Raw genomic sequence first — 13,302 nt, forward strand, 5'->3', positions numbered from 1 at the left:
GAGGGTGAAAGTGCGAGGTGTCTCGCTGCTTTTCTAGTTTATTGTGTGTGCGCCTTGTGGGCCTTCTTCCGCAGTGTTGCCATGATGAAGCGGCAGAATTCGCCTTTCATCGTGAAGCTCGAAATCATAAATCGGGTCGAATGCGGTGAGAAGTCGGATGTCCCTGCAGCATGCAAGATTCCGAGGAGCACTCTCAGCGCGATCTTGAGGAATAAGGGGGAGATTAGGACTAAAGTGGCCAAACTCCCGACCCGGTGCCCATGGCACCCAACACGTACGCACGGCCGTGTATGAGTGGTTCAACCAAATTTGCTTCAGCCGTGCCTGCTTCCACGTGCTCGGTGATGACTCTAGATTCTGATGAATGTGATGAAGCTGTTACCAGTGTTGCTGAAGTTTGGCGTGAGCTGTCAGAATTTCCGAAACCTGTTGACGAATCAGTGGTGGACGAGTTTGTGAGTGCAAATGATGGTGTCACGACTACGGGAGAGCCAGAAAACGGAGACTACATTGCCAACTTCATAACAAGTACAAGTGAAATTGGGCACAATGAGGAAAGCAACGATGGTCCTTTGCCCACATCCTCCAAAGTGATTGGTGCGCTCGCACTAGTCTGGTGCTTCTGCGCTCATGCGGAAGGTTGCGGCCTAAGCTGCTCCTACTCCTTAGACAATGCGGAGAAGTGCATGCGTCACAGGTAATGAAATTGCCCAAGCAGAAGAAAATGCAGGACTATTTCATACAAAACTAAGCTAATTTCATCAATAAAGTGATTTTATAAATGGTATGTGCTTTTATGACATCAATTATTTAGCAGGCCTATATCAAATTATGCTCTATATCGAACTGATAGGTGTTTTTTTTTTTTTGCAAGTTCGATATAGCCGGGTTCGACTGTACTGTAGTTGTAGACATGTGCAAAACATGACTGAGTAAATTAATTGAATGTGATGTAGCATTGCTCTGTAGCTGCGCTCAAAACAGCTGTGGATTTGACTCTGCTTTCAGGCTTGAATTGTGCAGAGTTCACATGCACTTGATGAGCATGGAAGTTTAAACATGTGTTTACATTTCTTTTGAGTTTTTCAATTGTGATGGTGTCTTGGGTGAATTAACATGCATTGCGAAGTGCTGGTGTCCCGCATAATTATTGTTGGCATAACTTTCAGTGCCCAGGGTCTACTCTGCAAAGTCATTGCACTGAAACCATGAATTCATGCGCAGGTCTTCTGGAGCAAATGCAAGTTGCGCTGCAAAAAGGTCTGGGTCGCAGGTTTGAGCTGGCCCCTGAGGATGGTGACGGGCCAGCTGTGGATGTCGTGAAGAGCACCGCTGTGGTGGCGCAAATGTTGCTGCTCTGTGGCTGGCGTGCACACCGTGAGGTGTCCCTCTTCTTTGGTGAGATCTGTGAGACGTGCCCACTGGAAGCTGGACCTGCCAATGCAGGAGTTTGCCTGTCGTTGAAGCAGGTGAGTGATGGCATGAAACTCCTGTACTCGTCCTCGATTTGAATCCTTGGCCTGGCCACTACATCTTGGGGCTTGGGAGTAGCAACTGATTCTGGCACAAAAATGCACAGATACAATGCAGTGCTTGAACCTAAATGATGCGAAGCTTGCTTGAGTTAGCAAGGCAGCAGCACTAGCGGATGACATGAGCACAGCCTTGTTGCCTGTAGCTCTTAGCTGTCTGCATCGCGAGGGCAAAGGTGACGTATGGTGCCTGTTGAGGGAAGAATGTTGATAAGACTTGTATGCGCAGAGAAGTGTGACACATATCTAAATACTACAATTAAGGTTTCATATTGCTTGTGTCGCAGTGGTAAATTCATTCTAGGGGATTGGCTGAGAATGTGCACATACCTAGTGGCAGATACCCAGTTACGCATGCTGAGTGCTGAAACTGTCTGTTCGAGCACATACCCAATGATTCAAGTGGTCATCTCTGCAGACAGCTGCCAGCAGCAAGTGGTTAATTCGAGCACATGCCAAGTGACCGAAGTTGTCTATATACTAATATATTCGGTGAAGAAATGATGACAAACACCGAGGAAGCAGGAAAAAGAGAAAGCTCTTCTTTAAAAAGATAAAGGAAGAGGAAACCTTCTGAGAGCCAGTGAGCTAAGGAGTTGGCCACACTGGTACAGTAATTGATCCATATTTTTCTTGTCAATATTAGGTTCTCTCATTACATAATATGGAGAGGTCAAGCAATCCCTAACCTTGTTCTGTAGTGGACGTAAAATAGGCTTAGAAAGCAAGTGGGTGGAGCATTTGCTCTGCATGTGTTACAAGCCTGGGTTATAGGCCTGTGCTAATAAAACAGTGTTGTTAACTCATAGGTGGGAGTACTCAATGTGGTGCCCGTCTGTTACCTGCTACACCCACACCGTGTATTTCGTTGCACTTGCTGCCACGTTGCAGATAACAAAGGCAGGTCAAATGTGGCATGTGTTCATACAATTTGCTTTTCATTTTTGTTTTTCATAGGTGCTGTCCATTGGTGACTTCTTCATGGAGCAGATGTCGACAGTGAGGCATCGCGGAGCCTTTGAGCAAGCCTACACTGCTTTCCAAAAGCTCTGCCACATGCTTTGGAGGTATGTATGTTACTGCATGGTACAGTTGAACCTTGTTGATACGTTTGGAAAAGAATGCAAGAAAAAATGTACTAACCTGGAAAATGTGCAATCCAAAGGCACTAAAAAATTTGGCAGGCTCAACTGTAGTTCACGTCTACATAATGCACGAATTGTTCACCGCACATGTCCACGCTCGTGCGGCCTGAGATGCAAACTGTCGTTTCTGCGGCTTTAGCAAGCTTACATTTGCACTGCTCGAATTCGGCTTGTGTCAGCAGCTTCTTCGAGTGGGGCATTTTGGCAGCAAGTTTTCACGTGCCCACTCGGCGCATATTGCTGCAGCATGAAATGCCAACGAGTGTTGAGATGCGGGTTAAGAGTGGCATGAGGCATGCATTGTCGTTTTCCTATTGTGTATTGTAAGACAGCAATGGGAAACAAAAATGAAATCTAGCTCGTGGGCAATGCTGGAATACTAGGGGACCACCAGAACTGACGTGACATTCACATTGCGCCTCCTGCAGCAGAGATGGTCGTGCATTTGGGTTAGCACCTCTTAAAAGCATGCAGTACCCTTCCACTGTCGCTATGCTACATGTGCTGTGTCAGAGATAGGTGAAGATGCTGATCGCAGTCAGCTTGGTAGCAATAGCTGTGAACACTGCGTGCGACAAGCCAGCCGCATGAGGATTTGCTGGTACTGGAATAGGAAACTGAATGCACACCGTTATTTTCACATGAACAGTTGGGTGAATACTGCAGGTAAGTTGCTGCTGCAGGTGGCCACTGTTTTGGATGGTGCGTACCTCCCACCTTTTCTTGTTTACATGGGATCTATGACTGCAAAACGTATCATATGATCACCGTTTGGTGATGTACTGAACATTGATGTCAAAAGCTCATGTTTTATTGGAACATATCAATTCATTAAAAGAGAAGCATAACTGTATTTGGCAGGGGTGTGTGAATATCAAAATTTTTGAATACGATAGAATGAAAATACTTAGATTCAAATATCGAATTGAATATCGAATAATGATATGCACATGCATTTATTAGCAAGCTGGGTTAATTTGTTATGTTGGGACCTTGTAATTGTATTGTAAATATTAAAAAACTAGACTAGTAAGCTGTTATACTAAAACATGTATCTGGCTCATGTTAACTTGGGAAATCTATAATTCCCACTAGCTGTCCTCATCAGCCTGTGCCTTACTATACCACATGAAATGCCCGTGAACTCGGAGGCATTTCACCCTGTGTCATTTGTCACTCATCACACTTGCTGTCAAGCAATAAGCTCAGAATTGAGGGTGGGACTGCAAAAAAAAAAAAAAGTGCACCCCGCTGTCCACAAACTCGTGCCCTTTGTTGAGAGGCTGGCTTTCCCGCAATGTTAAGACATTTAGTGGGTAAGTATGCAGTATAGGCGAAATTTCGCTAGCAGCACAAAAGTGTCACAAAATTCAGCACAATATCGCCTCAGTATTCTTCGATTAGATAGAAACGAATACTAAGAACTGTGTTTTCACCCACAGAGCCAGCAATATATTCGATTTGATTCAAACATTTGTATCCAACCGAATATTCAAACATTTTCAAATATATATATTTTTCAAATCAAATATGAATAATAAATATTTTATTTTCCATAATATTAGAACTTTTTGAATATTTGCACACCCCTAATACTTGAATAACTTTCTGTGTTCTCAATTGCGAACATTCCTGCCAGAAAATCGTACAAATGGGTTCGTATCACCAAGGTTCTTCTGTATTACTTCAATATGCTCGCTCGCTGCTGAAGCATTTGTGAAACCAATGCAATCTCTTTTTGTTTGTGGCATCTTTCTTTCTTGCCATGCCAGGTGCAAACACCCAGAGTTGGCGAAGCTTCCTTCTACCTGGCTTGGGAACATCATGGCGGTCATCAAAGAGAAAGGTGTCTGTGCCACACGCCGGAGTGCTGGCATTCCCTTTATGGTTCAGGTAGGTGAAGGGCTTTGCCCACTCTCCGACAGTTGATATTCAATCCATCAGTAAACTAGCACTCCCTTGTAAATTCAGGGACTCAGTTTATCCCACCACATAACTGGGCCATCTTACCAACTAAACAATACCTAATGACAGCCCACTGGTTATGCAAGTGATCACTGGCGGCATTTCTTAACCCTTTTAATGTCACTGACATACTTGTACTTTCGCGCATTTCTGTCCCGCCATGTCACTAAGGCAGCTTATGTTCTTCAGTACCTTCTTCGGATGTTCATAGTTATACAAAGTTGGCAAGTTTCGAGGTGGGTCTGCTATCTGTGGTATACAGTAGACTTCTGTTAATTTGACTCCAGTTAATTAGATTTTTTGGTTAATTCTATCCCAACTGAAAATCCCAGCCGGCGCCCATGCATTTCTATGAGCCCAAACTTCATCACTAAGCATGAAATGCTTTCGGCTCCCATTGTCAGCGACCTTCAAGTGACCTTGAGCCAAAAGCCAGAGCCTTCATCCAGGCACTCGAACGAGAACATCCGGACAAGTTGTGAGAACAAAACGAGATAATCCAGGCAACCAATCGAGACTGCATTACTTACGCTAGTTACTTCCCGAACAAGTTAGAAAAAAATATTCCTTCCGATTTCTTTCTAATGTTTGCTCACAATACCATTCAAGCTGTATTTCTGGGACGCTGAAGTTTTATTTGTCATTTCCGATAACGATTCTTAAAAGGCAGATACAGGGCACCATACACTTGAGTGTAATCTTTTGGTGCTAAGATGGGGTTGCCTATGCTCTTTGGAACGTCAGCAGTCCGTGAGTTCCGCAGTGCAGGTTTTGCATCACCTGAAGAGATGGCGCCACACTGCGTGGTGCCTCCTTCAGCTGCTTTTTTCTTCTAGCTAGGCAGTGCGCTCTTTCTCCCTGGTGTATTTTGCTGCTTGTCGTGTCGCCTTCAGCCAGTTTTCTTCTAGCCGGGCAGCATCCATATGGACCAGTGCACAGTATGGCATGGTACGGTGTGGTGCAGTGGGTTGTGTCATTGCAAGCATGCACAACACCCATATTAAGATTGTGCCTAGTACAGTCGAACCTCGATATATCGAACAGCGCGGTGATCGCAAAATAGTTCGATATAGCCAGAATTCGATATATAAAATCACGTAGAAAACGCGTCAAAAACGAGCACAAATCAATCAATGAACCAATCATGGCACAGTAGATACTCACATGAAGCTTCAAACAAAGTATTTATTTCGTTCGCTGAAAGTACTGAAGCAGCGTAGCCTGTTTCATATTGGCAACCGCGTGCTTGACCACGGCGTCCTCAACATAGTCCAAACGGTCCACAAGAGACGGTCCAGTGCCTTCTATTGCGCCACAGTAGCGGCGTACAACGGCCAAAGCAGCTACAGCCTCAGTTGCAGTCGGGAGCGGGGCAACATCAGCGCTTGCTGGATCAGCCTCGGCAGCGTCTTCGTTTGGCCGCTCAGCAGTCACTTCTGCCGCGATCTCACGTCTGTTTAACTCCGCCACTGTTCCGGTTATGTCGTCACTGCCAACGAAGTCCTCAATGCACATGCTGTGTGGCTCAGCACCGACAAAGCGCTCCAACTGGCTCCACGGCCGCCTCGATCACGCGCGCACGGCGGTGGCAAGCCCCGCCATGCGCACATGATCGAGGTGGCTTGGCGGCTTGCCCCACCATGCGCGCGTGATCGAGGCGGCCGTGCTGGCTCCAAGCCGCTGCGTGTGTACGCCGCTATGTTCAAATGGCGCCCTCGGCACAACCGATGTGGGCAGCTGTCGTATGCAGCAGTCTGGAACGCCCATCGTGCCGCCGCTATCTTCGAGAGTATTGCGGGAAAGCTCGCCGCTTGTCAACAGAGTGCACTTGGTCTGGGGCGGCGGAGTTCGATATATCCATTTTACATCTGGCCCTGTTCGAAATAAAAAATTAAAAATGCATGCGATTTTCCACGTGATATAGAAAGTGTTCGATATACGCAATAATTCGATATATCCGTGTTCGATATATCGAGGTTTGACTTATCATCTTCAACCAATCGGCTTTGCCGGTTACCATTTCATCGTTACATCTCCTCTCGTTTACGGGAGAGCCAGCAATTTCTTCAGTCTCAAAATTGGCCTTTGTCTGAATTTTGAACTTGACTGGTCAGCTTCACCGAAATACAGCCGTGTTATGCAGTGAATCATACCGGGAATGGAACGGGATCATTGTCGCAAGACAGTACCGGTTTCTTAATTATACAGGTGCACACGTACAGTCTCTGGTCACAGTACAAGCACTGACACACCTAATAAGTATACTGGCAGTCATTCAGAGCTGTTCCTGATGTTACTGTGATGATTTGCGCACTCGTTTCACTTGCCATGCGTTCCTATGAGACTTAATGGGGCCTAGTACGCGTTCCTTAATTATATGTGCACTCACGCGGCATGCGCTGAGAAGCAGATAAAAACCATTTGTGTTTTGGGGAAGCTAGTGAACAGAAGAGCAACAAAATAAAAAAGAAACTCAAAGTCGAGGAGACATTTAAAGCCAACAAAAGAGCAGGTATCTATCTAAAACGCTGGAGGCGTGCCAGTAAACTTATTAGGAGTCTCAGTGCTCGTATTGTGACTGGAGATGGCGCATATGCGTGTCTAAATTAAGGAACACATGCTTTGTCCCGTAACAGTGGCACCATTTTTTTTTTTTGTATGCTTCGCCGCATAATATCACAGTATGGTGGCGAAGCTAACTTCAGAAACAATGCAGCCAAAGGAATCAACCGCGTTTCAACGTTTTTTCTGCCTTTTGTTTAATTTGACCCTCCGGATTATTCGACCAGTTTGGTCGGTCCCATCAGGATCGACTTAATGGAAGTCGACTGTATTTCTAGAAGCATATTTTTCCTTTCTCTAAGTTTGCTGGGTCTTGTTTTGTTAGTGGCTGCATAACGTGCCCCTGCGTGGATGTGGTTGTGCCACACTATGTGCTTGTCCTCAGAGGAGGAGGGGTGGCTCCTAGACTTGGTACACCACTATGGCAGAGAATGTCGATTCATATATTTGCACAGGTACACAGGGCCACCACTCTTGCATGTTTTTGCCATCTGTTGTATGTTCATAGAAGGTTGCTTTTTCTTTCTCTCTTCTCCCGCTATATTCAATACTACAGCACACCTGCTTTCCAGTGTTGAGGGTGCTCCTTCTGTTCATGTGCTTTTTCCAGGATGGCTCTGGCCTCTGTCATATCTCTTTCATTTGTTGCACTCAGTTTCATTTGTTGCTCTCTTTGATTTGTCTGGTCGTGTTTGAATAAGCAAAAGCACTCCTTCTTTGAGCGTGGCCACATGATCACATTGAGATGGCTGCTCAGAAGGCAACTTCATTTGTTCATTGGAGCGGTGGCTCTTCCGACTCCAAATGCGAGCCAAGCTCAGTCTCGGAAGATAACAGGTTGTCGTCAGAGAAAGAGGCAGTTTAAACCATGCAGATTCTGACCCTGACACCATGAAAAAGTGCTGAGGATGATGGTGTTTCTGAGTCTGCAACTTTCTTTATTTCTTTTGTCATAGGAATGCGAGGACCTTACCAAGAGAGCATTTGCAATTATGTTTGTCTCTTTTTTTCCCTTCTGCATTGCCAAAAATAAACCATTGTTTTGTAATGTGTCATTTTTTTTTCCTTCTGCATTACCAAAAATAACCCATTGTGTTTTCTGTAATATGAAAAAAAATATTGATGCTGGGTTTGCATCACCTGGAAAAAAAAAAAGCCCGACGCTGTAACGGTTAAAAGTCATAGCGAAAGAAGCCACATGGGCAACATTCCATATCCTGAAACACTGCCCCAAAAATTCTAAGCATTTAGATGCCAAATGGGGCTGTGAGCTAAGTGACATTTTGCCTTATGTGATTTCAGTGAAATGCGTCATTACAGTAAAGTTACTCGTGAAGGCTAAGTTTGCATATAAACTTTTCTATAGCCTTTCAGCTAGTTGTCTCTGGAATGCGAAACTGATGTGATTCTTCGTATCACTAGGCCTGCGAGGTAATGAAGGAGCCGCGAGTTAATAATTGCATTGAAGTAAATGATTTGTTGTAATGCTGAGTCAAGATATTTCAGGCTCTTGGCTTAACTGCAGGCCATCTTAGTGTCGGAGCCGGAGGTGCGTGCACTGGCAACATTCCATCGAGCCATCAGAGAACTTCTTGTGCTGGCGACCATGGACACTGAGGCATCAGTTGAACCAAAGGTACTGAATCTACTCAGATTGATTTTTGATGCAACCTTCAGGTGAAAAAAAAAATATTGCCTGATGGTGACACGTCTGATCTCTCAAATTTACCAGGCAGTGTTTGAACTGTTAAAACCGCACTGCCATAATTTTCAGGTTCATGCTATGAATGTGCTACGAGCACTGTTTCGAGAAGCAAGACTTGGGGATGCAGTGATGCCATATGCCGCTGACGGCATTCAGGTGGCTATTATTGGGTTTGAATCCAAGATTTGGTCTGTGAGTACCTCATTTTTCCTGCTCGTTGTTTTTGATGTGTCAGCAAACAGTGCAAGCTTTTGGATGGTGTTGAAGCTGCATTTCTTGTTTCTCTTGGCAAAGTTGCTAAATAATAAAAAAAATGCTTTGTCGTGTGTAATGCCTGCACTTTGTTTTCGTGCAGCATAGACTGCTTATTACATGAGTTGCTGGAGTTGTGAATTTCTGCACTATAAGCGGGACCGCACTATAACCACAACATTTTCTTCAGAGGCATGTATGTGCAGGACATGTAGACAGCTGCGTGTCTCTGGGAATTGAAGCATACAACCAGAATGTGCCCTCACTTTCATTAGCGAGGTGGTTCCTCCGTTTTCCCTAGTGTTGTACAGCTACTCCAAAGCATTTAAATGATTAGGCACCAAACCACAACTTTGGCCACCAAATCCCGACAAGACGGTGCTGGTTAGGCCTAGTCGACGGGTGTGTTGGGCGTCATGCTGTCACAGGAAACTTGTCCTTGTCATGTGTTCGTAGCTCTAAACGAATATATAAAAACGATCTTGTGCGAGATCATGTGCACAGGCTGCACTAACAGCAGCGCATGTGAGCCTGTATTTGCAATATTTTGGAATGTTTTTGCAACATTCCAAGCTGATGAATTTATGGAACACAGTTCAAACTGACAGCATTGTGAAATTAAGGTCGAACGCACGATATCTGCACTTTGCTATGATGTGCATCGTGGTGGGCTTAACGCAGAACACACTTGCAACCTTGACTTATTTTCCTGCCATGCTGGAGTTTCCGAAACAACTAATTCAATTTATCATCGCAATTAATTTTTCTGGCCTCCCTGATAATTCAGACGTTTTTGCAACCCCTTCCGTGTCCAAAATAGATCAGTTGGCGACTGTGTTTACTTTCTGCATGCTAACTTAAGAGGGAAAGAGCACTGATGTGCGGGCGTTTGATGTAGATTGTGCATGGCTGACAAATGGCCGGAGCAAAATTCTTCTCTGTCGCCTAGGTAACCAATCCCCACGGGCATAATGAGTCAGCATGCTGCCACTGCATTCCCCCCCCCTTTCTGTTTCTTGCTTGTTCGCTTGCTCCACATCTCCTCTTCCGCATCTCCTCCTCTGCATCTCCTCCTCCATATCTCCTCTTCCGCATTGGCCTCGTTGGTCTCCCCTTAGCCGGCGTACCTTTGCTTGCCTGTGGGTTTTTCCTGCAACTGCATTTTAATTGGTACTTGTCTAGCTGGGTGCACTATAAGCGGTATCTATATAACAGAATTCTATGGGAGGATAAGTGGGAGTCAGATAAGACCAAATTATGTCTGGTCCTGCACTATAACCAGATACATGATAAAGGACCTGAGCTGTATAATAGTATTACAGTTAACCTAGTCATTTGCTGTTATGTTTAGCTTCAACTGTGGAATGGAGATTTGAAGCAGTTCTCATGGTTTGTGTGAGTTGTGTAAGGATTTACTAAGTTTACCTTACTGGCAGTGCTATATGCAGCTCCAGCAAAGCTGTGGTGTCATTTTTTTTTCTGGGCAAATAATGTTAATAGCACTTCAGAAAAAGATTTGCTTTCTGTAGGAACTGTCGAATTGGATTTTAATACTGTAAGCTGTACATGAACATTTTTTATGTGTTTGAGATTGAATTCCTTTCAAATAACTAATCTTTGTTGCTTGAAAAATGAAACAAAATTTGTTCTTTCTTTTTCTTTCAGAAATGTGCTTCATATGGAAGTACTAATTCATGGCAGATTATTGTTTGTCAGAGGAACCTTTTTCAACTAGTATGGAGCAATAATTTTGCTCTTTCTTAGTTTGAGCTGTGTATTTGCTTCAAACAGCACTGTTCAAAACATGAATTTGTGTTATAGCAGAATACACGTGTGGTCTATAGACCAAACCATCATTGCATGCAGGTGAGGAACTCTGCAACTCTACTCTTCAGCACGCTGATGACCCGCATCTTCGGCGTCAACCGTAGCCGCGAGGAGACGCAGAGGAAGAACTGCCTGACAGGCCATGTCTTCTTCTTGCGCTTTCCACCGCTCTTTCGTTTTCTCCTGCAAGAGCTGTCCAAGTCGGCCACCTACTCACGCGATCTGTAAGTGCTTGGCTCAGCTCAGTTTGCCTACCATTCATTCCATCAGTTACACAGTCGACTTCCATGAATTCGATCCTGATGGAACCGGTGAAACTGGTCGAATCAACTGGCGGGTTGTATTAACAAAAGACAGAAAAAACGCCCCAACAGTATGTATGGATGAACATGTATATGGATAAACAGTATGAATGATTCACATAAAAGTAGTGCCGTTCAAGTTAGCTTTTCCGCAATGCAGCTGTCTTATGCGGTGAAGCATACAAAGCTTTGAAAGGTGCCACTGTTGCGAAACATGGTACGTGTTCCTTAATTTACGCACACATATGTGCCATCTCCTGTCAATACAAGCACCGAGACCCCTCATAAGTTTACTGGCAGGCCTTCAGAGTTAGATCGACCGCTGCTTCTTTTGTTGGCTTCAAACGTCCACTCAACTTTGAGTTTTTTCATCTTACGGCCTTCCATTTTGATAGCTCTCCTAAAACACCGATGGTTTTTCTTTGCTTCTCGGTGCATGGTGCATTCGTGTGCCAATAATTAAGGAATGTATACTAGGTTCGTTTAATGGTCTCATGTATGAGACACGCATGGCAAGTGAAACAAGGGCACAAATCGCTGCAGCAACATCGGAAACAGCTCTGAGTGGCTGCCAGTATGCTTATTAGGCAGCTAAGGGCTTAATAAGGTACTGTGACCGGAAATGGCGCATGCACGCCTATCAAATTAAGAAACATAAGCGGTTCCCGTGACAGTGGCTCATTTCGCGTTACACGTGCGATGCACCCAGCATCACACGTGTAATGCGAAGATGGAACGTTCCCCACTTGCAGCAAGTTATTTCATCCACCTTCATTGCCATTACTTTATCATTTCTTTAATTCTATTAGTAAGTATAAGTAATTTCCCTTTGTTTTCCTTGGCGTCTTTGTTTGTTGGGCTTCTCATGATATGATTAATAAAAATTGGGCCTCTCGGTTAACTCCCTTTCTTCTTGTTCATGTCTCCAGTGTTGTTTTGACATGTTAAATCCCCAGAATGAACCTTCCACCCAGGGTTCTGTCATCCAATGCATTTCCTGTGCTGCTGCTGTTGGCACGTCTTTTCCCGTCTGTGGTGGAAGGAAGCTTTCGGCTGGAGGACTTTGTGCCTCATGTCGCACGGTGCGCCCGCAGCCCCGTGTGGAAGGTGCGTGCCCTGGCAGCTCGTGCGCTCGTGCCACTGGTGGCGCCTTCTGCACGACGCACCCTGCTACTGCAACTCATTTCAACACTGCCTGGAACTGCCGACCAATGCGTCAGCCACAATGCCGTCCATGGAACGCTTCTCCAGGTGAGGCCATCAGGATACCCAGCTTGCCGAGAGTCACCATGAGCATTTATCGTTACAGTGAAATCACAGGCTGGTGGCTTCTTCCGCTCATGACTCCCACTCATGTGGAGACGATGAGCTCTTCAGGTTCGCCAGCTGATACTTGCAGGTGGCGGATCTTGGTCACTGCCAAATATAATGAGAAACCTCTCAGTAAAAAAAATATTTTTGCAACAATATTTACAGCAAGGTGTAAGGGATGCTCTCAGTATGCACTCAATGTACAGGTGGCTCGTCGAGTTCACTTAGATGACGCACGTCGTCACTAGACTCCCCACAACTGTCCTCTTCTGTCACTGCCCCAGGCTCAGATCCCTTTCTCCGACGGTCAAACTGATCCTCGCCTTGGATGATTAACTAAAATCGCATGCCACGGTTTGGAATGCTGCAAGCAGTGCATCGAGTGTAGAGGCATCTGTGCGTGTGACTCACTCGAAGCGTGGCTTCCTCGAAGGGAAGGGCACGCAGCCTTCCGTTTGAAATTTTGACCATTCTCGCACCACACAGCTGTTTCATACTTTGCCCACACGATCACAGTTGTGTAGTCTAAGAGCTGCGCTTGTTTGTTTACAAGGCCCGAATCAGGTGAGGGGCCTTCCCAAATAAGCACAGGAAGCTGGTGTTGAAGATGGAGGGTTGTTCCCGCTTGCTAGGCTGACCAGGCAGCATACCAGGCTTAACCCTTTGAGGGTCGATTTTTTTTCGCCATATGCAACCGCCCA

The 13,302-nt window shown here is 45.2% G+C and overlaps 1 protein-coding gene across 4 annotated transcripts in view; it reads left to right on the forward strand.

The window, feature by feature from the left end:
* THADA (Thyroid adenoma-associated protein homolog) overlaps window positions 1-13,302 on the forward strand; it is a 103,894-nt gene that overhangs the window by 59,146 nt on the left and 31,446 nt on the right. For 3 of the 4 annotated variants that reach the window (XM_075674548.1, XM_075674549.1, XM_075674547.1), the window contains 7 exons: window positions 1,225-1,469; window positions 2,490-2,599; window positions 4,450-4,570; window positions 8,730-8,840; window positions 8,979-9,101; window positions 11,028-11,212; window positions 12,265-12,541. In XM_075674548.1, the coding sequence (XP_075530663.1) occupies window positions 1,225-1,469; window positions 2,490-2,599; window positions 4,450-4,570; window positions 8,730-8,840; window positions 8,979-9,101; window positions 11,028-11,212; window positions 12,265-12,541 (1,172 nt within the window). The remainder of the gene's footprint in view (window positions 1-1,224; window positions 1,470-2,489; window positions 2,600-4,449; window positions 4,571-8,729; window positions 8,841-8,978; window positions 9,102-11,027; window positions 11,213-12,264; window positions 12,542-13,302) is intronic. The other variant, XM_075674550.1, reaches the window with a different exon arrangement.

The sequence above is a fragment of the Dermacentor variabilis genome, chromosome 11 (genome assembly GCF_050947875.1).
Source record: "Dermacentor variabilis isolate Ectoservices chromosome 11, ASM5094787v1, whole genome shotgun sequence".
NCBI classification, from domain to species: Eukaryota; Metazoa; Arthropoda; class Arachnida; order Ixodida; family Ixodidae; genus Dermacentor; species Dermacentor variabilis.